This window comes from Macaca nemestrina, chromosome 1, assembly GCF_043159975.1.
Source record: "Macaca nemestrina isolate mMacNem1 chromosome 1, mMacNem.hap1, whole genome shotgun sequence".
NCBI classification, from domain to species: domain Eukaryota; kingdom Metazoa; phylum Chordata; class Mammalia; order Primates; family Cercopithecidae; genus Macaca; species Macaca nemestrina.
Genome location: NC_092125.1, coordinates 38,407,450 through 38,433,365, shown reverse-complemented (window position 1 = coordinate 38,433,365; position 25,916 = coordinate 38,407,450). Strand labels below are relative to the sequence as shown.

Here is a 25,916-nt window from a genome sequence, read left to right as displayed (position 1 = left end):
TATATGCTGCCTACTAGAAACCCATTTCACCTGTAAAGACACATATAGACTCAAAGGGAAGGAAAAAGATATCTCATGCAAATGGAAACCAAAAGTGAGTAAGTCAGCATCAGATAAAATAAACTTTAAGTCAAAAACTGTAAAATGAGACAAAGAAGGTCATTAAATAATGATAAAAAGAAATTCAGCAAGAAGATACAACAATTCTAAATATGTATGTACCAACACCAGAGCACCCAGATATTTAAGGCAAATGCTAGACCTAAAGAAAGAGATTCCAATACACTAATAGTTGGGAACTTCAACACACCACTCTCACCATTGGATCAATCATCTCAACAGAAAATAAACAAATAAACATCTTAACTGCACTTAAAACTAGATGGACCCAACAGACACTTACAGAACATTTCACCCAACAGGTGCAGAATAAACATTCTTCTCATCAGCACATGGAACATTCTCTAGGACAGACCATATGTCAGGCCACAAAACAAATCTCAAAAATTTTTTAAAAGTCAAAATCATGTCAAGTAACTTCTCAGACCACAATGGAATAAAACTATAAATCAATAACAAGAAGAACTTTGTAATCTACGCAAATACATGAAAATTAGCAACATGCTCCTAAATGACCACTGGGTCAATACAGAAATTAAAAAGAAAAATTTTAAATGTCTTAAAACAAATGAAAATAGAACCACAACATACCCAAACCTACAGGACACTGTTAAAACAGTGCTAAGAGGAAAGTTTATAGCAATAAACACCTACATCAAACAAGTAGGGGGATTTCAAATTATTTAATGATACACCTCAATGAACTAGAAAAACAAGAACAAGTCAAGCCCAAATCAGTAGAAGAAAAGCAATAATAGGCCAGGTGCAGCGGCTCACACCTGTAATTCCAGCACTTTGGGAGGCTGAGGTGGGCAGATCACAAGGTCATGAGATCGAGATCATCCTGGCTAAGACAGTGAAACCCCGTCTCTACTAAAAATACAAAAAATTAAAACCCCATCTCTACTAAAAATACAAAAAATTAGCCGGGCGTTGTGGCTGGCGCCTGTAGTCCCAGCTACTCAGGAGGCTGAGGCAGGAGAATGGCATGAACCCAGGAGGCGGAGGTTGCAGTGAGCCGAGACCGCACCACTGCACTCCAGCCAGGGTGAGAGAGCGAGACTCCGTCTCAAAAAAAAAAAAAAAAAAGCAATAATAAAGATCAGAGCAGAAATAAACAAAAAATAGAGACTAAAAAAATATATAAAGGATCAGCAAAATAAGTTTTTGAAAAAGTAAAATGGATAAACCACTAGTAAGACTAACCAAGAAAAAAAGAATACCCATATAAAATTAGAAAGAAAAAAGGAGACATTACAACTGATCCCACAGAAATACAAACTTATTAGAGACTATTATGAACAAATTAGTGCTAATATTATAAACAAATTAATGCTAACAAATTTTAAAACCTGGAGAAAATGAATAAGTTCCTGAACAACCTACCAAGATTGAATCAGGAAGAAACAGAAAACCTGAACAGACCAATAACGAGTAGTAAGACTGAATCAATAATAAAAAATAGTCTCCCAACCAAGAAAATTCCAGGATTGGATGGCTTTACTGCTGAATCCTACCAAACTTGTAAAGAACAACAGTTCTCCTCAAGCTATTCCAAAAAACTGGAGAGGAGAAAACTCTTCTTAACTCATTCTACAAGGCCAGCATTACTCGTACAATAACAAAATCAGACAAAGACACAACAAAAAAAACTGTAGGCCAATCTCTGACAAACACAGAAGCAAAAATCCTCAACAAAATATTAACAAACAAAATCCATCAATACATCAAAAAGATAATACACCATGATCAAGTGGGATTTATCCCAGGGATGCAAGGATGGGTCAACATACACAAATCAATAAATATGAAATATCACATCAACAGAAAACAAAAACCATATGCTCATCTCAACAGACACACAAAAAAAGCATCTGATAAAATTCAATGTCCTTTCATGATAAAAACTCTCAACAAACTAGGCACAGAAAAAGCATATCTCAACATAACAAAGGCCATATATGACAAAGCCACAGCTAACATCATACTGAAGGGGGAAAGGTGAAAGCCTTTCTTATAAGAACTGCCCACTTTCATCATTCTTATTCAACATAGTACTGAAATTCCTACCCAGAGCAATCAGACAAGAGAAAGAAATAAAAAGGAATCCAAATTGGAAAAGAGAAAGTCAAGTTGTCCTGCTTTATAGATGACATGATCTTAGATATAGAAAAACCTAAAGATTTCACCAAAAAACCTCTTAGAACTGATAAACTCTGTAAAGCTGTAGGATACAAAATTAGCATATGAAAAATCAGTAGCATTTCTATATATCAATAATGAACTAAATGAAAAGAAAGCAATCTAATTTACAATAGCTACATATATATACATATACATACATACATATGTATACATACACACACACACACACACACACACACACACCCCCCAAGAATAAATTTAACCAAGGAGGCAAAAGGCCTCTACAATAAGAACTAAACAACACCAATGAAAGAAAGTGAAGACAACACAAACAGAAAGATATCCCATGCTCATGGGTCAGAAGAATTAATAGCATTAAAATGACCATACTACCCGAAGCAATCTACAGATTCAATACAATCCCTATCAAAATGCAATGATATTCTTCACAGAAATAGAAAAAAAAAAAAAATCCCAAAATTTGCATGGAACCACAAAAGACTCCAAATAATCAAAGCAATCCCAAGTAAAAAGAACAAAGCTGAAGGCATCACACTACCTGACTTCAAAGTATACTACAAAGCTATAGTAACCAAAATAGCAAGATATTGGACTAAACACATATACACAGGCCAGTGGAACAGAATAAAGAATCCAAAAACAAACCCACATATTTACAGAAAACTGACTTTCAACAAGGGCTCCAGAACATACACTTGAGAAAGAATAACCTCTTCAAAAAATGGTGCTGGGAAAACTGGATATCCATATGCAGAAGAATGAAACTAGATCCCCCTCTCTTACCACATAACAAAAATCAACTCAAAATGGATAGAAGACTTAAATGTAAGACCTGAAACTATAAAACTACAAGAAAACAAAGGGATATGCTTCAGAACATTGGTCTGAGAAAACATTTCACGGTTAAGACTTCAAAAGTGCAGGCAACAAAAGCAAAACACACACACACACACACAAATGGGACTATATTAAACTAAAAGGCTTCTGCACAGCGAAGGAAACAATCAACAGAGTGAAGAGAGCACCTGCAGAGTGGGAGAAAATATCTGCTAACTATTCATCTGAAAAGCAACTAGTATCCAGAATACACAAGGAACTCAAACAACTCAATGATGAAAAAACAAATAATCCCATTAAAAAGTGGGCAAAGGATTTGAATGGACAGTTCTCATAAGACGACATACAAATGGCCAACAGGTATATGAAAAAAGTGCTCAATATCACTAATCATCAGGGATATGCAAATCAAAACCACAATGAGATACCAACTTACCCCAGAATAACTATTATCAAAAAGATAAAAAATAACAAATACTGCTAAAGATGCAGAGAAAAGGGGACTCTTATTCACTGTTGGTGGGAATGTAAATTACTACAGCCACTGTGAACAACAGATTGGAGGTTTCTTAAAAAAACTAAAAATAGTGCCGCAATAAACATACGTGTGCATGTGTCTTTATAGCAGCATGATTTATAATCCTTTGGGTATATACCCAGTAATGGGATGGCTGGGTCATATGGTACATCTAGTTCTAGATCCTAGAGGAATCGCAATACTGTTTTCCATAATGGTTGAACTAGTTTACAATCCCACCAACAGTGTAAAAGTGTTCCTATTTCTCCACATCCTCTCCAGCACCTGTTGTTTCCTGACCTTTTAATGATCACCATTCTAACTGGTGTGAGATGGTATCTCATTGTGGTTTTGATTTGCATTTCTCTGATGGCCAGTGATGATGAGCATTTTTTCATGTGTCTGTTGGCTGTATGAATGTCTTCTTTTGAGAAATGTCTGTTCATATCCTTTGCCCACTTTTTGATGGGGTTGTTTGTTTTTTTCTTGTAAATTTGTTTGAGTTCTTTGTAGGTTCTGGATATTAGCCCTTTGTCAGATGAGTAGATTGCAAAAATTTTCTCCCATTCTGTAGACTGCCTGTTCACTCTGATGGTAGTTTCTTTTGCTGTGCAGAAGCTCTTTAGTTTAATTAGATCCCATTTGTCAATTTTGGCTTTTGCTGCCGTTGCTTTTGGTGTTTTAGACATGAAGTCTTTGCCCATGCCTATGTCCTGAATGGTACTACCTAGGTTTTCCTCTAGAGTTTTTATGGTATTAGGTCTAACATTTAAGTCTCTAATCCATCTTGAATTAATTTTCGTATAAGGAGTAAGGAAAGGATCCAGTTTCAGCTTTCTACTTATGGCTAGCCAATTTTCCCAGCACCATTTATTAAATAGGGAATCCTTTCCCCATTTCTTGTTTCTCTCAGGTTTGTCAAAGATCAGATGGCTGTAGATGTGTGGTATTATTTCTGAGGACTCTGTTCTGTTCCATTGGTCTATATCTCTGTTTTGGTACCAGTACCATGCTGTTTTGGTTACTGTAGCCTTGTAGTATAGTTTGAAGTCAGGTAGCGTGATGCCTCCAGCTTTGTTCTTTTGACTTAGGATTGTCTTGGAGATGTGGGCTCTTTTTTGGTTCCATATGAACTTTAAAGCAGTTTTTTCCAATTCTGTGAAGAAACTCGTTGGTAGCTTGATGGGGATGGCATTGAATCTATAAATAACCTTGGGCAGTATGGCCATTTTCACGATATTGATTCTTCCTATCCACGAGCATGGTATGTTCTTCCATTTGTTTGTGTCCTCTTTTATTTCACTGAGCAGTGGTTTGTAGTTCTCCTTGAAGAGGTCCTTTACATCCCTTGTAAGTTGGATTCCTAGGTATTTTATTCTCTTTGAAGCAATTGTGAATGGAAGTTCATTCATGATTTGGCTCTCTGTTTGTCTGTTACTGGTGTATACAAATGCTTGTGATTTTTGCACATTAATTTTGTATCCCGAGACGTTGCTGAAGTTGCTTATCAGCTTAAGGAGATTTTGGGCTGAGACAATGGGGTTTTCTAAATATACAATCATGTCATCTGCAAAGAGGGACAATTTGACTTCTTCTTTTCCTAACTGAATACCCTTGATTTCTTTCTCTTGCCTGATTGCCCTAGCCAGAACTTCCAACACTATGTTGAATAGGAGTGGTGAGAGAGGGCATCCCTGTCTTGTGCCAGTTTTCAAAGGGAATTTTTCCAGTTTTTGCCCATTCAGTATGATATTGGCTTTGGGTTTGTCATAAATAACTCTTATGATTTTGAGGTACGTTCTATCAATACCGAATTTATTGAGCGTTTTTAGCATGAAGGGCTGTTGAATTTTGTCAAAAGCCTTTTCTGCATCTATTGAGATAATCATGTGGTTTTTGTCTTTGGTTCTGTTTATATGCTGGATTATGTTTATTGATTTGCGAATGTTGAACCAGCCTTGCATCCCAGGGATGAAGCCCACTTGATCATGGTGGATAAGCTTTTTGATGTGCTGCTGAATCCAGTTTGCCAGTATTTTATTGAGGATTTTTGCATCGATGTTCATCAGGGATATTGGTCTAAAATTCTCTTTTTTTGTTGTGTCTCTGCCAGGCTTTGGTATCAGGATGATGTTGGCCTCATAAAATGAGTTAGGGAGGATTCCCTCTTTTTCTATTGATTGGAATAGTTTCAGAAGGAATGGTACCGGCTCCTCCTTGTACCTCTGGTAGAATTCAGCTGTGAATCCATCTTGTCCTGGACCTTTTTTGGTTGGTAGGCTATTAATTATTGCCTCAATTTCAGAGTCTGCTATTGGTCTATTCAGGGATTCAACTTCTTCCTGGTTTAGACTTGGAAGAGTGTAAGTGTCCAGGAAATTATCCACTTCTTCTAGATTTTCTAGTTTATTTGCATAGAGGTGTTTATAGTATTCTCTGATGGTAGTTTGTATTTCTGTGAGGTCGGTGGTGATATCCCCTTTATCATTTTTTATTGCGTCTATTTGATTCTTCTCTCTTTTCTTCTTTATTAGTCTTGCTAGCAGTCTGTCAATTTTGTTGATCTTTTCAAAAAACCAACTCCTGGATTCATTGATTTTTTGGAGGGTTTTTTGTGTCTCTATCTCCTTCAGTTCTGCTCTGATCTTAGTTATTTCTTGCCTTCTGCTAGCTTTTGAATGTGTTTGCTCTTGCTTCTCTAGTTCTTTTAATTGTGATGTTAGAGTGTCAATTTTAGATCTTTCCTGCTTTATCTTGTGGGCATTTAGTGCTATAAATTTCCCTCTACACACTGCTTTAAATGTGTCCCAGAGATTCTGGTATGTTGTATCTTTGTTCTCATTGGTTTCGAAGAACATCTTTATTTCTGCCTTCATTTCGTTATGTACCCAGTAGTCATTCAGGAGCAGGTTATTCAGTTTCCATGTAGTTGAGCGGTTTTGATTGAGTTTCTTAGTCCTGCGTTCTAGTTTGATTGCACTGTGGTCTGAGAGACAGTTTGTTATAATTTCTGTTCTTGTACATTTGCTGAGGAGTGCTTTACTTCCAATTATGTGGTCAATTTTGGAATAAGTGCGATGCGGTGCTGAGAAGAATGTATATTCTGTTGATTTGGGGTGGAGAGTTCTATAGATGTCTATTAGGTCTGCTTGCTGCAGAGATGAGTTCAATTCCTGGATATCCTTGTTAACTTTCTGTCTCGTTGATCTGTCTAATGTTGACAGTGGAGTGTTGAAGTCTCCCATTATTATTGTATGGGAGTCTAAGTCTCTTTGTAAGTCTCTAAGGACTTGCTTTATGAATCTGGGTGCTCCTGTATTGGGTGCATATATATTTAGGATAGTTAGCTCTTCCTGTTGAATTGATCCTTTTACCATTATGTAATGGCCTTCTTTGTCTCTTTTGATCTTTGATGGTTTAAAGTCTGTTTTATCAGAGACTAGTATTGCCACCCCTGCTTTTTTTTGTTCTCCATTTGCTTGGTAAATCTTCCTCCATCCCTTTATTTTGAGCCTATGTATGTCTCTGCGTGTGAGATGGGTCTCCTGAATACAGCAGACTGATGGGTCTTGAGAATCAACCCAAATGTCCATCAGTGACAGACTGGATTAAGAAAATGTGGCACATATACACCATGGAATACTATGCAGCCATAAGAAAGGATGAGTTTGTGTCCTTTGTAGGGACATGGATGCAGCTGGAAACCATCATTCTTAGCAAACTATCACAAGAACAGAAAACCAAACACCGCATGTTCTCACTCATAGGTGGGAACTGAACAATGAGATCACTTGGACTCAGGAAGGGGAACATCACACACCGGGGCCTATCATGGGGAGGGGGGAGGGGGGAGGGATTGCATTGGGAGTTATACCTGATGTAAATGACGAGTTGATGGGTGCTGACGAGTTGATGGGTGCAGCACAGCAACATCGCACAAGTATACATATGTAACAAACCTGCACGTTATGCACATGTACCCTAGAACTTAAAGTATAATAATAAAAAAAATTAAAAATAAATAAATAAATAAAATAAATGCCCCATAGTAACTCTTAGTATTTATTAAGAGGACATAATATCCATCCTCCTAGTGCAGATGCATTCAGTGCCTCTAGCACCTCACTTAAAAAAAAAAAGGCATCATAAATAACACTGAACATGTTCACTTAGGAATCTGTGTAAGAGTTTCTCTTGAATTTACCCCACAATGTGGCATTGTTGGATTACAGAAGAGATACGATGTAGGAATCTTCTCAGTCTTAATGTTTTCACTAACACTTGACAGTATCCACCTTTTTATACTTGTCCCAAAAATTTAGAGTGATAGCTTACTGTTTTACATTTGCATTTTTAAAAGCAAACTAGTTTGAGTTTGGTTCATTTACTTGGGCTTGCCTTTGTACCTGTTTTTATTGCTCTTTTTTTTTTTTTTTTGTGCATTGTCATTTGCTTCTTTTATTTTTTACACCTTGGTGATAAGTTTGTTTTACCTGGTAGTGTAATACTATTCCTTCCTTATCTCTTCACTAGTCTTACTTAAATTTTATGTAAAATTATAGAACTCAATAAATACTAAAATCAAATTTAAAAACAAAATATTGAATTGGTTACAAATTTCTATTATTTAGATTATAATAGAATAAAAATAATAAATTGCTAATATAACTGACATCATTAGCATTTTCCTTTCATCAGAGAAATCATTCAGATTTAGCGGCATTGCTGAAATACTTGCTTAGTAGTCATAGTTTGTCTATTTACTCTGTTAACTTTCTATGTTTATGACAATATTATCTGTAAATAGTGGCACAGTTCCCCTCTTTTCTATAAAGCTTTACAACTTTGTTTCTGCTTTAGCATTTCTTTGGATATTGGTGGTAGTCAGGACTTTGAATATTATATTGAATCAAAGCAATGTGGACAGCCTTCCTTTTCTTTTTTTCATCTTAAATAAATTTCCCGTACAATTCTCTATTAACTATTTTATTTACTATAAAATTTGGGTTGATTACCCTTTATCAATTTAAGGACATTCTCATTTATGCATATTGCTTAATCTTCTGAGGGTTTTTATCTTAAGTAGGTCATGAACTCTATCACACTTTTTAAAAATGCACCTATAGAAATGTTCATATGTATGTATTTTTGTGTTTGATAGTCAACTAACTATTTTATAAGATGATCTTTCTATTCCTAGGACAAACAATATTAAAACAAGAGGTATTACTTATTAATACACTATTAGTTTCTATTGATGTTCTCATAGCAAAAATTGGTGTATCTGTAATTTTCTGTTTTTACTTTATTCCCACCAGGTTTTAAGACACACACAATGTATTTTCTAGACTCTGCGTCTTCAAGTCTTCCTGCCTTGCACTTGTGATATCACCTTTGTATGTTCCATCTCTCACCATAATGACCGATTGAATTCTTCATTTTTTTAATGGTATAGCTCAGTAAATATGTTTCTATCTGTAAACTCAAAAAAAAAAAAAAAACTAAAAATAGAACGACCACTTAATCCACCAATCCAAAGAAAATAAAATTAGTATATCAAAGGGATATCAGCACCAACATGCACACTGCAGCACTACTCACAATAGCCAAGATATGGAATCAACAGATGAATGGATAAAGAAAACATGGTGGGGGTGTGTGTGTGTGTGTGTGTGTGTGTGTGTGTGTGTGTATGCGCGCGCGCACACACAACAATCAGGAGTGGGGTGACACACGATTAGCCCTTTCACTGATAATTGTTAAAGTTCAATTATTGAAAAGTGGGGTTCTTTATACATCCTCACTACTTTCGTATGTCTTTAAAAGTTCCACAATCAAAAAAAATTGGGGGAGGGGAATACATTGATCCTGTGTACTAAAAAGAAATCTGTGGTCCTTGTTTCCCTCGTGAAGGATATTGGAAATAAAGATAAATTTGAGATATAACTTGGAATATTTTGCAGGTAACTATCACTAGAGGCAGATAAATGGTCCTTTACTATATTTTATACACTCAAGTCTGACAAATATCTATTGGCCAGTTTTTCACTTTCTGGAATCATACCTGAATTTTTCTTTGACACCATTTGACTGCTCCTTTCAAAATACAGCAGGTAGAAACACTTGAAGCAAATGCCTCATTTGGACTTCAAGCTCTAGTTCACAATTTGAAGAACATTAAAATGTATTTTTTAAATGTAAATGCATGAATATAGTAGGCTGAGAATGGCAGCTCATGCCTATAATCCCAGCACTTTGGGAGGCCAAGGCAAGAGGATCGCTTGAGCCCAGGAGTTCAAGATCAGCCTGGGAAACATAGCAATACCCTGTCTCTACAAAAAAATTTCTTAAATTATTCAGGCACAGTGGCATGGGCCTGTAGTCCTAGCTACTCGAGAGATTGAGGTGGGACAGTCTCCTGAACTCAGGAGTTTGAGGCTGCAGTGGGCTATGATTGTGCCACTGCACTACAGCCTGGATGACAGAGTAAGATCCTGTCTCTAAAACAACAACTAAAAAAAAATTTTTTAAGAATATGGTAGGCACAAAAGTGTCCCTTCCCCTCCACCAAAAAAGATATCTATATCAAATCCCTAGAATCTGTGATGTGATCTTACTGGGAAAAAGAGTCTTTGTAATGTAATTATAGATCTTGAGATGACATCATCCTGGATTGTCCACGCAGACCTTAAATCCAATGACAAATGTCCTTAGATACCCAGAGGACAGACAAAGGATAAGGTAAAGAGGCATGAATTGGAGTGGCCACAGGCCAAGAAAGCCAGCCATAATCAGAAGCTGGAAGAGGCAAAAAACGGATTCTCCCCCAGAATTCCAGAAGGAAGGTAGCCCTGCAGACACCTTGATTTCAGACTTCTGGCCTCCAAAACTGTGAGAGAATAAATGTCTGTCATTTTAAGCCACCAAGTTTGTGGTTATTACAGCAACTGAAGGAAACTAATACAAGAGATTATCTACTTTTCCAATTATTGACTTCCTCTTTTTTCTTCATACTGCCTCAGATAATTGAAGTCGATGCTACTCTAAATGATTTTTAGAGCATCTCTTTCATTTCAATGGCAGGAATTTTTCTTTTATTCAATGATACCTAGTACTGGAAAACCACTACTCTCTGATCACAACTTCATATGCTTCTTTCTAGCTTTCTCATTGCTTCTTTACTAAACACCTTAGGTGGTCTTGCCTAAAGAAAAAGAAAAGAACTCAAGGAGGAACTTCCCTTACTTTGAACTCTGCCAACTTTAAACTTTAACAATTGCTCCAGCTTTCTAATGTCTACTTCAGGAAATTCTATCTGAAATCATCATATCCATCTGCTGTTACCTTTTCCTCTACAGTGTAGAGTCTACATTTTTAATTCACAGACCTTTTTTGTTCCATGATTTAATGTTTTATCATTATCTTTTCCCTATTTCATGACCTTCTCTCAAACTTGGTAATAAAAAAGAAATGACACTGTGTGATAACTGAAACAGTGACTTTATATATTAGTGACTTTTACAGGTGATGAAATACTTTAAATACTAAAGATGCATTAAATACAGTGTTACAAAGAAAGGATTATAAATCTGTGTTCACAACATTTCTTCACCGCTTCCAGCTTCCTACTTGTATGCTACTAAAAACCGTATTTGTTTTCATAACATAATTTTACTATTTATATCATTATCTAATGTCATAACAATGGGCATTAAATTAGATCTAATTCTTTCTGTGAAAAAGAAGTAGATATTTCTTCAAATCAAATATCAATGCTATCTGTTCTTCAGAAGTACACCTTGCCTATTAGCTAACTAGACTGAGGTTACTGACATCTTTATAGAATATACAAGTCCATTTTTGAAGTTAATAGTTCTTGTTATCTACAAGTTGTCACTGCCATAACACAAATGAACACGTAAATCATTTTCCAATGTAAACATGAAACAAATAATCAATAAGGCACATCCTTCAGAAGTAACTCCATTACATGACTTTTGAGTATCAATCAGGTCTTTTCATCCTTTCTAAAGGCAGTTAATGAAGAATAAAATACATCATTCTTAAAGAGATGGCAATTATTTTGTTGGCTTGGCTATTGTATCAATCTCCAATCTTAGCCATCTATATTTCTTTATGGCTCTCACAACAAGGCTCAGTGCCTACAGATAGATCTACCATTTCATTCTTGGGGTTAACCTCATTACTAGTCTCTTGTATAGTCTTCTCATGCAACATTAACTCACTTCAAGCAGAGACAATAAATGACTAGGATACCTTACTGACAAAACAACGTTAACAGAAAAATAGAACTTAGAAAAGCTACTCTCCTGCCTTTGCCCAGCTGAAAATGTAGCAGATTAAATATAGCTCTGCCTATTACAAACACCAAATTGTTTTATACCTAGGTCAGAAAAGTCATGTAAATAATTTTTTTCGAAATAAATATTCAGGATAACAAAGTGGAAACTGGGGGGGGCGGGGACAAGATTTAAAATAACATGAAAAAGTAATGTTATATAAATGCACATATTTGACAGTAATCCTATAAATGCGAAAACTACTTCATGAATTTTAGAAATGCAATTCAGTCTTCCATTCTCCAGAACTAAAACGCAAGCTCACATCTGTTAAAACAACAAAGATCTGGGGACAGGGGTGACATGGAAGAAGATGCTTGAAGTGGACCCTGTCCATTGAAGCGTATAATAAGAATGAATAATTTACAAGCACACTTTCATCTTCAATGTCACTAAGAACTGAATTCTAAGGAGCTTAGGGAGACTGTAACACATCTGCTAACCAAATAGAATAAGCAGAGAGAACCTAAGCCAAAATTTCTAACAAAACCTGTTCACAAGACTGGGGAGGGAACAGGGAGACTAAAGAAGAAACGGCAGAAAAACAGAGACTAGTGTGGTGGCCAGTTACTTATGTCCTTATCTCTATTTATTTATACAATTTCAGAAAGTCAGATAGCTGTATTAAGCTAACTGACTCAGAGATGAATTAAGCTAACATTAGCTATGTATACTCTCCATCAAAAGGAATGTATTATAACATAAAAACAGAAACAAAATATAAAAGGAAAATTATCAGTCAATAGGTCTATTTTAGTCTAAAAAATACATTCCACTGAGTAGATAAATATTTTAAAATCCTCTAACAACTTACATATGGTCTTTCAAATCTATGCCGATTTCATGTATCTTTGAAAGGAGGCATACTAAACATAAAAACTTTAGAAATGGTTTAATTAGTGTTTTAACAAAATACTCTCAATACTTCATAAAATATAATTTCTCGCAATAAAACATGATGCCACAAAAACAAAAAAACCTTTAAAATTATGATCTTATATCATCTGCTCCTCTACTAATTTTTAAAAAATACCCTATGTGTCATCTCAGACTATACCTTATGAAATCAAAATGCCAGTACTGTAAAACAACTAATAATAATATGTTTGGTCATCTAACCAGCAGGTAAAATTCTGCATCTAAACATAATAGATCAAGAGAATTTGAAAAAATTTTAAAACACACACACACATAGAGAAGCAAGCTAGGTTAATTTACTCCTTTTTTCATAAACAGTACGTTGGCTTCAAGGAATTGAGGAAAATGATTCACTTTTATTCCTACTCAATAATGTGTCCGGTAAATACGTAAACTACATGCCTATTTCAGATACTACATGTAAAAATTTTAAAAAGTCATAATCACTAGTCACAAGAGACTTACATTCCATAAAGAGAATTAATCAATTTTTCAAAACAAGATATCAGAAAGTAACAAATGCTATGCAAAGAAATAAACTAGAGTGATGCAATATAAAGTGACTAAGTGGCTACATCAGACCGCAAGAGGAAGCTTGGCCTGATTTAGGTAAAGAAAGAAAGGAGCCTAGGAAAAAATGGGGGAAATGTAGAAGGTGAGATCATGGACATTTATGATTTAGGACCAGATTATTTAGGGATTGTAGGTCACAACACATTTTACATTACATCCTTGGATTATAAGAAGCAGTCTTTTAAAACTCACTGTCATGCTCTTTGTAAAACTATTGTTGGAGATACTATTCAACACACAAACAAAAGACTCTCCATGAGAGTCCAAGGAAGAATTTCCTCTCAAATTTCATGTTCAGTAAAAGCTATGTTTTTTGAGGAACTGGTGTAAATTCACCTTATATCAATTTTGAAATAATATCTTATTCTATCCTCTGAAAATTCAGAGTTGAATTTACATTGTGTCAATTGTACAAAATCTTATGGTATCTATTTTATTTAAACACTTTTTTTTTTTTTTAGACAGAGTCTCACTCTTTTGCCCAGGCTGCAGTACAGTGGCACGATCTCAGCTCACTGCAACCTCCATCTCCCACGTTCAAGCAATTCCCATTGCTTAGCCTCCAGAGTAGCTGGGACTACAGGCATGCGCCACCACACTCAGCTAATTTTTATATTTTTAGTAGAGCCACAATTTCACCATGTTGTCCAGGCTGGTCTCGAACTCCTGACCTCAAGTAGTCAGGAGACTACAGGTGTGAACCATTGCAACTGGCCAAATAAACTTTTAGCCTTAGAATAGTTTTAGACTTACAGAAAAGGTGCAAAGATAGTACAGAGAGTTCCAATATTCCCTCAACCCAGCTGCCCCTCTATCATTAACATCTTACATAAATATCGTACATTTGTCATAATCAATGAATCAATAATGATATATTATTATTAACTAAAATCAATACATTACCCAGATTTCTCTAGTTTATGCCTGATGTTCTTTTTCTGTTCCAGAATCTTCATGGTATCTATTCTATTAAATTTACTCTAGTTTTACTCTCACTATTCTATCTTCATTTTCCCCTTATTCTAAGTTCTGTAACTATTCCTATCTAATATGTGCGATCTTATTCTATAAACCTTCCCCAATACTTCTGGGAACTATATGGAGTAATAAAAAAATGAGGAGAGAAATTTATTGAAAGATACAATTTGCTTTATTCTAACAAGTTAAATAGCCTAGTATTTTTCAAAGTAATGTTTTTAAAAATTCTTAAATCTTTTAAAAATAGAGACACAACGAAATGTCCAATTAAAATTATATTCAAATATATCATTTGGAGAAAAATGCAAAGTCATTTTTTAAAAAGTCTTTTTATATTAGTTTAATCTCCAGAATTCTCTTTTGTTGTCAAATAGAGCAATAATAATCCCAACTGTCATTATTGAGTCATGCAACCTTAAAGTGGTCTCAAAATACACAAATCTAAAACAAAGGTTAAGCAAAATGATCTTTTAATGTCCCTTTCCATTAGAAATATCAATTTCTTAGTTCCGTTACCTAGATTGACTATTGGATTCTCATATTTTTCCATCACAAATGAAGAGTAGAAAACATTGATACTTTTAAGCAAAAAATACATTTAAAAAGAATATGACAAAATGAAGTTTGAAGCTTTTCTTGAAATTAATTCAGAGGAAAAACTAAAATAGATTAATCAAATACAGCACATAATTTATATATATATAATTTCAAAATTATCCTGGGAAAGAGGGAAGACAGACAGTTTAAAAAAAAAATAAAGATGTAAGGATGTGAGCATTTACCCAAGTAGATTAATTCCATAAAATTACTGAGACAGGAAACTGGGAGTAGGGAGCATGAGAAAAGGTAAAAGATATTTCAATTTATATTTTCCACAGTTCTATATCACTGAAAACTTGACACTTACAATGTCAAATGGGTACTATATGTAAGAAATTGTTAAACTTAATTTATAAAGGTAAAAAATTATCTTGCCTCAGAACAACCCTGATTATTAAGGTATAATTGATTGACGCACTGATGGGAAACCTCCAGTTTGCAGTTTAATTTAATTTGTTACAAATATCAAGAGGTAGTATACTCACTGACATCAGGAATTTAAAAACCTCACAATTCTAGTCACTTTAATCCCCTAATCTACTGCCATGTATTCTATATTTACAAGTCTTTCTGCAGAAAAGCATAACAAAATAGTAAAAATTTAAATATGCCATTATTTAAAAAATCAATAGGCTAGGCACAGTGGCTCATGACTGTAATCCTAGCACTTGGGAGGCCAAGGTGGGTGGATCAGTTGAGGTCAGGAGTTCAAGACCAGCCTGGCCAACATGGCAAAACTGGCCAGGCAGGTCAACATGGCTATACTCCATCTCTACTAAAAATATGAAAATTAGCTGGGCATGGTGGCAGGCGCCTATAATCCCAGCTACACAGGAGGCTGAGGCAGGAGAATCACTTAAAACCCCAGGAGGCGGAGGTTGCAGTGAGCCAAGATCACGCCACTGCAAGCCAGCCTGGGTGACAGAGCAAGGCCCTGTCTCAAAAAGTAAAAAAAAAAAGAAAAGAAAAATTAATAACATACTGTATAATCTGTAACACAGAATTCTAAGTCAATATCTCAGTCATATATTTCCAATGTAAATGGTTACACAAAAATACCAGCGATTACATAGAAGAGTAGGTAATGAAATGTATCAGAAATACCAGTGATTACATAGAAGAGTAGGTAATGATATACATCAGAAATATATCAGAAATACCAGTGATTACATAGAAGAGTAGATAATCAAATGTATCAGAAATATATCTGAAATATATATTTACATATAAATTGATAAGGAATACCTGAGAGTAAGTCCTTATCTATATTATTTCAGAATATTAGCACTTCCTAGTTATAATCATAAAACATTTATTTTAAATAGAGATTTTTTTGCAATGTATAACTGATTCATTAAAATTCACTCTCAAAGGATGAAACAAAATAACTAGGAATTTGAATGTGTCTGTTTGAGTAATAGAGAGCAAATTAAAGTAAAATAATTTCTCAATACACTGAAATTGTTATGTTGACTTGCTTTTGAGAAAAAGCCCATTTTATCAATGAAGTTAAGGTAGTACCCTGAAATGTCCTACTAAGAAGAAAGTAATACTTCACTATAAAACTATAGTTGTATAGTATGTTTACATGAAAGTATAAAGAAAGAATGTGTGCAGATGTTTTTCTTGTGAAAGTAGTACATGTTCCTACAATACTTCCCCTATAACATGGTCCAAAGAAGTTAATGTCTCTGGACAATGAGAGAAAGAAAAGGCTCTTAACTATAAATATTTGTCATTTTGAACATATTTTCACAAAACTCAGTTTTTCTCTAATAACAGCTGAAAGAAAATTTTAAAATACTAGAAACATGCTCCAGCCTAAAAGGGATGAATAAATATCATCATCATTTTCAATATATCTCAGAGTATCTTTGCTGCAAATAGAATAGTAAAATAAGTGAACCAATATTAAAGCAAGTTACACAGGGTTAGGAATCAGTTCAGCTTCTACAGAATTTCATTTTTCTTATATTTTTTAAATAGTTAAAGGAGGTATTCTTTATAAGAGATAACCAAATAAAAAACTAAACATATTGATAAACCTTAAGTGTCCTGAGTTAAATATTAGAGAATTACATATATTATAGTCTAAAATTCAGTGACATGAAACTAACTGCCAATTCCTGACTTAATATAAGAGAAAAGATTTTTACATGTTCAGAGGAAATATGTTTTTAATTCAGAATGGTTTGAGATGAAAGATGGATATTTCTATATGACTGATGAAATGATACTTTTCACTATAAATCTACAGTTTTATTAAACAACTTCACTATCTGTTGTCATAAGAACAAGTCTCTAATAGCTTGTCACTAGAATAACTTCACAGAATTGGTGTCTTATAAAGATATTATTCTCTACATCCAACTTAGAATATTCTCGATACATATTTTTTCGCACTCAACTCTCATTTTAAAAACCTGATGTGGAATTTTAAAAGAATAAACTAGTTCAACCATTGTGGAAAACAATGTGGCGATTCCTCATGGATCTAGAACTAGAAATACCATTTGACCCACTGATCCCACTACTGGGGATATACCCAAAGGATTATAAGTCATGCTGCTATAAAGACACATGCACACATGTTTATTGCGGCACTATTCACAAAAGCAAAGACTTGGAATCAACCCAAACGTCCATCAGTGACAGACTGGATTAAGAAAATGTGGCACATATACACCATGGAATACCATGCAGCCATAAAAAAAGGATGAGTTCGTGTCCTTTGTAGCAACATGGATGCAGCTGGAAACCATCATTCTCAGCAAACTATCGCAAGAACAGGAAACCATCATTCTCAGCAAACTATCGCAAGAACAGAAAACCAAACTCCGCATGTTCTCACTCATAGGTGGGAACTGAACAATGAGATCACTTGGACACAGGAAGGGGATCATCACACACCGGGTCCTATTGTGGGGGGTGGGGGGGAGCGGGGAGGGATAGCATCAGGAGATATACCTAATGTAAATGAAGAGTTAATGGGTGCAGCACAACAACATGGCACGTGTATACAGATGTAACAAACCTGCATGTTGTGCACATGTACCCTAGAACTTAAAGTATAATAAAAAAAAAAAAGAATATCCAGCCTCAGAAGGAACATTCTCCCTCAAGAACAGTTCTTGAATTAGCTCCTATTTACTGACATAAGAACATGTACACATGTATACATAAACATGCTTACACACACACACACACACATCGATTGTAAACATTCTCCATTGTTTTACTGGTCCCACTCTAAAGGCATGACATAAACAGAAAGGAAAAGCTGTGTTGTGCAAATTATGGACGAAGGAAGGACGGGAGGGGAGGGGAGGGGAAGTAAGGAAGCATTACAGAGAAAAACTTCTGACTAAACCAATACATATGATACACAGTCCTAAGATGACATAAGGACATAGTAAAAGATCTGTCATAGGGTAAAGGTGAACTAGACAAGAGAAAAATTTAGAATAAAATAGAAAATAATCATTATATATATTATTAAAAGGAAAAAAAGACCTATATAATAGGACAGTTTTAGTTTTATCATCATATTAGTTTTATACTCTGCAGTACAAAATATCTTTCCTTAAAAAGAGGTTTTCTGTGATTAAACTTAAGGGTTAATTCATCTTACCTTCCACAGAAGGTGCCTGGTCCTGAGCTGAATACAGCATATCCTTAAAAGCCTATTAGAAAGAAAGAAAAACAATATATGAAATAATGAGTAAGCTTTATACTGAAAGTATCTGAAGCTAAATAGTTCTTTTTCAATATTCAGTGAACACACATAGTTCCCTAAATTGATAAACACTTCAATTAACATTTATAAACTAAAATCCAAACATTATACCTTCACATCAGTCCAGTATTGTCCAATTTTTAGGATGAGGGCTAACTTGTATACTTTAAAATTAAGGAACAGCTGGAAAAGGATGAAAAATCACCTGAGAGATTATAAACTCTCTTGACTAAGAAAAAACACTGAAGAAAACAGAATAAAAGTCCTAGAGAAAAAAACTAGAAAACTGCATAAGAAACTATCAAGAATTGGATACAAGTATCTTTTTAAAATTGTAGTAAGGTATATGTAACATAAAACTCACCATCTTAACCATATTTAAATGTACAGTTCAATAGTGTTAAGTACATTCACACTGTTGTGCAACCATTCTCCAGAACTCTTTCCATCTTCAATACTTTTTTTAATGAAATTTTATTTTTTATAGCCGGGCGTGGTGATGCACACCTGTAATCCTAGCTACTCAGGAGGCTGAGGTGGGAGGATCGCTTGAACCCAGGAGGCGGAAGTTGCAGTAAGTCAAGACTGTGCTACCACACCCCAGCCTGGGAGACAGACACAGAGTGTGCTACCACATCCCAACCTGGGAGACAGGTTAAAATGATGTTCATTTTAACCATCTCAAAAATAAATAAAAAATAAAAAAATAATTTTTTTAAGAAATTTTATTTTTAATCCACAAATAATAACTGTACATATGCCTGGGGTACACAGTGACATTTCAATACATATGGTCTATAGTGATCAGATCAGGGTAATTAGGATATCCATCACGTAAAACATCTATAATTTTTTGTATTGAGAACATTCAATATCCTCCTTCTAGCTATTTGAAACTATATACCATTGTTAACTATAGTCATCCTACAGTGGTACAGAACACTAGAATTTATTCCTCCTATCTAGCTGTGTAATTCTGTATCCTTTAACAAATCTCTCCCTATCCTCCCCCCTGCCCTCTTCCCTTCCCAGCCTCTAGTATCCTCTGCACTACTTTTTATTTCTATGAGATCAACTATTCTTAGGTTCCACATGTGAGTGAGAACACGTGGTGTTTAACTTTCTGTTCCTGGCTTATTTCATTTAACCTAATGTCTTCTAGTTCCATTCATGTTGTCACAAATAATAGAATTGCATCCTTCTTATACTGAATAATGTTCCTTTGTGTATATACACCACATCTTTAGCCATTCATCTGTTGTTGGACACTTAGGTTGATTCCCTATCTTGGCTATTGGCTAGTGTTGCAATAAGAATAGGGTACAGATGTCTCTTTGGTTTACTGACTTCCTTTCCTTTGAATACATGCCCAGTAGTGGCACTGCTGAATCATATCGTATTAATAGTTCTATCTGGGCCGGGCACAGTGCTCACATGCCTGCAATCCCAGCATTTCAGGAGGCCGAGGCGGGCGGATCACGAAGTCAAGAGATCGAGATCATCCTGGCCAACATGGTGAAACCTCATCTCTACTAAAAATACAAAAATTAGCTGGACATGGTGGCACGTGCCTGTAGTCCCAGCTACTCAGGAGGCTGAGGCAGGAGAAGTGCTCGAACCTAGGAGGCAGAGGTTGCAGTGACCCGAGACTGCACCACTGCACTCCAGCCTGGCAACAGAGTGAGACTCCGTCTAAAAAAAAAAAATTCTATTTGTAGTTATTTGAGGAATCTCCATACTGTTCTCCATAGTAGCTGTACTAGTTTACATTCCTAACAACAGAGTATAAAACTTACTTTTTCTCTGCATCCTTACTAGCATTTTTATTGCTTTTTTGCTTTGTTTTGTTTTTTGCCATTTAGATAATAGCCTAACTGGGGTGAGATGATACCTTACTGTGGTTATGATTTGCATTTCTTTGATGAAGAGTGATGTTAAGCATTTTCTTCATTTATTTGTTAGCCACTTGTACATCTTCTTTTGAAAAATGTCTGCTCAGATCACTTGCCCACTTTTAAATCAATTTTTTTTTTTGCTGTTGATGTTTGAGTTCCTTGTATATTCCAGATATTAATCCCCTGTAGTGTGAGTAGTATGCAAATATTTTCTCTTATTTTATAAGTTCTTTTTTCACTCTGTTGTTTCCTTTGCTGTCCAGGAGCTTTGTAGTTTGACATAAACCCGTTTTTGTTTTTGTTGCCTGTGATTTTAAGTTCTTACTCATGAAATCTTTTCCCAGACCAATGTCCTAAAGCATTTTTCAGTGGTGATCTGGAAAGTCTTCCCTAAGGTTTAGGACTATAAAGATAGTATGGTTTATAGTTTGCTTCCCCCCCCTCAAAACCACACTCTAGATTAGCTAACAACTGTATTTAGGTAATTTGGATGGCTGCAGTTTAATCTCTCAATAAGTCGTTGGGGAACAGGAACGAGAAATATTTCTCTATATCTATCAAAATGGTAAAAATCAATTCAGTGGATGAGGATATCCACAGTTTCAAAGCTTCAAATACCATCTAAACACTGGTGATGCCCATATTGGCCTATAGCAGAATTCCTCAAACTCAGTTAATACTAGCATTTTGGGCCAGATAATTCTTTGTTGCGGGGGGCTGCTCTGTGCATTATAGAATTTTTAGTAGCATTCCTGGCATCCAGAGACCCATTAGATAACAGTACCAATCCCCACCCTCCAGCTGTGAAAACTAAACATTGCCGAATGTCCCTTGAAGTCAAAAACGTCCCTCCCCAGAACCAGCACAAATATTCAAGCATATAAATACCATAAAGGAAGAAGTAAACTTCCAGAGTAACCCACTCTTTCAAAGAAAAGAATACAGGTACTCAAGTCCAGTAAATTATATTCTTCCCAAGTGAATTTACTATTTGCTCTATTAGTGGCCGAACTGTCAGATCCATGACTAACCAGGCCTAATAATATAGACTAAAAAATTTCCAATGAAACAAGAGAAATTAAAAATTTTAAATCAATGCATTTTTGTTCATTTTAACCAAAGTTTTATTGAAATACTGGATGTACAAAAATGGAAAATGATGTATGTACAAAATTTTTTAATGTCACATATACTTAAATCCAAAAATATTCAGTAATATTCACTACTTATACAGAATCTGAAGCAATACAAAAATGCAACTGAGGTATAATAAAAAATTAATATTTGGTCTTTGTGTCCAGTACCTGGCATAGAGCTCCAAAAGCCTTTGGAATGTACTGTCTTTTATATAGTAATGAGATAGCTCAATGGGAGGAAGTGGGACAAAGGTTCCTAATGAGATAGCTCAATGGGAGGAAGTGGGACAAAGGGTCCTAGATGCTTCATGGTGGCTGGTCACCAAAAAAAATCAAGTGATTAGAGGATTAGAACTTTCAGCCCCACCTCCAGACCTCTGAAGAATGGAGAAGGGTTGAAGATTGAGCTCAATCACTAGTAGAAAAGGATTTAATCAACTGTGCCTGTGTAATGAAACCACCATAAAAACCCTTAAACATCAAGGTTCAGAGAGCTTCCAAGTTAGTGAACACATGAATGTGCAGGCTGTGTGCCATCCCCATCCTATCATCTTGCACTGTGCATCTCTCCATTAGGCTGTTTTTAAGTTGTATCCTCTATAATAAATCTGTAATGGTAAGTACAGTGCTTTCCTAAGTACTGTGGGTAGTTCTAGCAAATTATCAAACCTGGAGGTGGGAATCATGGGACTCCTCAAATTTGCAGAGGCAGGAAGAAACTGAAAACACCTTTGCAAAAACTATAACTTAGAAAATTATTACAGTGCAACAGATCTGACCTAACCAACTCCACCTTGCTTCTAACCTCCAAACTGTCCTTGTTCATTCCAGGGCATAGGCCAAACTAACTTTGGGAGGAACATAGTTTAGAGTTCTACTTTGAAACAAAGACGATATTAACCTTTTCCCAAAACAAACTACCTTCCTGCCTGGAGACTAGACTGTCTTTGTAGTACTAACTAGTCAAAAGATTAGAAATTATGGTTTAGAAGTCATGTAGCTGGAGGTTGCAAGATTCTGAACCTCTTCAAATTGCTCTTGGGGATAACATCACTATTACAAAACTAAGATCACTGCCTGAGACACTTTGCAGACCCTGTCCTCTGAGCTGGCACCACCCAGATCAATAAACTGGCTCATCTGGTATCGTGGTCCCCACTCAGGAACTGACTCAGCACCAAGAGGACAGCTTCGACTTTCTATGATTTCATCTCCAACCCAACCGATCAGCACTCCCGACTCACTGGCCCACTACCTACCAAATTATCCTTATAAACTCCAATCCCCGAATTTTCGGGGAGACTGATTTGAGAAATAATAAAACTCTGGTCTCCCGTGTAGCCGGTTCTATGTGAATTAAACTCTTTCACTATTGCAATTCCCCTGTCATAACAAATTGGCTCTGTCTAGGCAGTGGGCAAGGAGAAACACTTGGGCGGTTACAAAATGTGGGTAGCCCGGGCATCCCATTTGCAGCTAGCATCTTAAGCAGGGGCAGTCTTATGAAATGGAGCCCTTAAGCTGTGGGATCTGTACTACCTCCAGGTAATCAGTGTCAGAATTGAACTCAATTGTTGGACACCCAGCTAATGTTAGAAATTTGGTTTCTGGTGTCACAAAAAAGATAACACATTTGGTCCCAGAAGTGGTGTCATCAAACATCATACTATTCTGTTAAAACCAGAACCCCACCCCCGCCCACAAACAAAAAACACCACACCACAGATTAACCCTGTGGGGAAACCTTTATTAATGGACCACATCTTTTCTTTTATTTATTTATTTTTTTTACTTTCAATATGTGAACTTTATGGTATGTGAATTATAACTCAAAGCAGTTATTTTCTTTAAAACATGACAAAGGAAAAAATGTTTCATTTTTAATAAAATAGTTGCTAAGGTCCACAATTAGATTCTGAGTTGTTGTTGTTATTATTATTATTATTATTATTATTATTATTGTACTTTAAGTTCTAGGGTACATGGGCACAACGTGCAGGTTTGTTATATATGTATACGTGTGCCATGTTGGTGTGCTGCACCCATTAACTCGTCATTTACATTAGGTATATCTCCTAAATGCCATCCCTAACCCCTCCCCCACCCCACAACAGGCCCCAGTGTGTGATGTTCCCCTTCCCGTGTCCAAGTGTTCTCATTGTTCAATACCCACCTATGAGTGAGAGCATGCAGTGTCTAGTTTTCTGTCCTTGCGATAGTTTGCTGAGAATATTGGTTTCCAGCTTCATCCATGTCCCTACAAAGGACGTGAACTCATCATTTTTTATGGCTGCATAGTATTCCATGGTGCATATGTGCCACCTTTTCTTAATTCAGTCTATCATTGATGGGCATGTGGGTTGGTTTCAAGTCTTTGCTATTGTGAATAGTGCCGCAGTAAACATACGTGTGCATGTGTCTTTATAGCAGCATGATTTATGATCCTTTGGGTATATACCCAGTAATGGGATGGCTGGGTCATATGGTATTTCTAGTTCTAGATCTTGAGGAATCGTCACACTGTCTTCCACAGTGGTTGAACTAGTTTACAGTCCCACCAACAGTGTAAAAGTGTTCCTATTTCTCCACATCCTCTCCAGCACCTATTGTTTCCTGACTTTTTAATGATCACCATTCTAACTGGTGTGAGATGGTATCTCATTGTGGTTTTGATTTGCATTTCTCTGATGGCCACTGATGATGAGCATTTTTTTCATGTGTCTGTTGGCTGCATAAATGTCTTCTTTTGAGAAGCGTCTGTTGATATCCTTTGCCCACTTTTTGATGGAGTTTTTTTTTTTCTTGTAAATTTGTTTAAGTTCTTTGTAGACTCTGGATAATAGCCCTTTGTCAGATGCGTAGATTATAAAAATTTTCTCCCACTCTGTAGGTTGCCTGTTCACTCTGATGGTAGTTTCTTTTGATGTGCAGAAGCTCTTTAGTTTAATTAGGTCCCATGTGTCAATTTTGGCTTTTGTTACCATTGCTTTTGGTGTTTTAGACATGAAGTCCTTGCCCATGCCTATGTCCTGAATGGTATTGTCTAGGTTTTCTTTTAGGGTTTTTATGGTATTAGGTCTAACATTTAAGTTTCTAATCCATCTTGAATTAATTTTTGTGTAAGGTGTAAGGAAGGGATCCAGTTTCAGCTTTCTACAAATGGCTAGCCAGTTTTCCCAGCACCATTTATTAAATAAGGAATTCTTTCCCCATTTCTTGTTTTTGTCAGGTTTGTCAAAGATCAGATGGTTGTAGATGTGTGGTATTATTTCTGAGGGCTCTGTTCTGTTCCATTGGTCTATATCTCTGTTTTGGTACCAGTACCATGCTGTTTTGGTTAGTGTAGCCTTGTAGTATAGTTTGAAGTCAGGTAGCATGATGCCTCCAGCTTTGTTCTTTTGGCTTAGGATTGTCTTAGCAATGAGGGTTCTTTTTTGGTTCCATATGAACTTTAAAGCAGTTTTTTCCAATTCTGTGAAGAAAGTCATTGGTAGACTGATGGGGATGACATTGAATCTATAAATTACCTTGGGCAGTATGGTCATTTTCACAATATTGATTCTTCCTATCCATGATCTTCCATTTGTTTGTGTCCTCTTTTACTTCGTTGAGCAGTGGTTTGTAGTTCTCCTTGAAGAGGTCCTTCACATCCCTTGTAAGTTGGATTCCTAGGTATTTTATTCTCTTTGAAGCAATTGTGAATGGGAGTTCACTCATGATTTGGCTCTCTGTCTGTTACTGGTGTGTAGGCATGCTTGTAATTTTTGCACATTGATTTTGTATCCTGAGACTTTGCTGAAGTTGCTTATCAGGTTAAGGAGATTTTGGACTGAGATGATGGGGTTTTCTAAACACACAATCACATCATCTGCAAACAGGGACAATTTGACTTCCTCTTTTCCTATTTGAATACCCTTTATTTTTTCCTCCTGCCTGACTGCCCCGGCCAGAACTTCCAACACTATGTTGAATAGGAGTGGTGAGAGAGGGCATCCCTGCCTTCAAAAGGAACGCTTCCAGTTTTTGCTCATTCAGTATGATATTGGCTGTGGGTTTGTCATAAATAGCTCTTATTATTTT

The 25,916-nt window shown here is 35.8% G+C and overlaps 1 protein-coding gene across 2 annotated transcripts in view; it reads right to left on the bottom strand.

Annotated features, from left to right (window-relative positions):
- The window catches only part of LOC105484522 (xenotropic and polytropic retrovirus receptor 1), a 260,929-nt gene that overhangs the window by 189,761 nt on the left and 45,252 nt on the right, over positions 1-25,916 (bottom strand). For both annotated transcript variants that reach the window (XM_011746237.3, XM_011746236.2), the window contains exon 2: positions 18,701-18,752. In XM_011746237.3, coding sequence (XP_011744539.1) covers positions 18,701-18,752 — 52 coding nt within the window. The remainder of the gene's footprint in view (positions 1-18,700; positions 18,753-25,916) is intronic.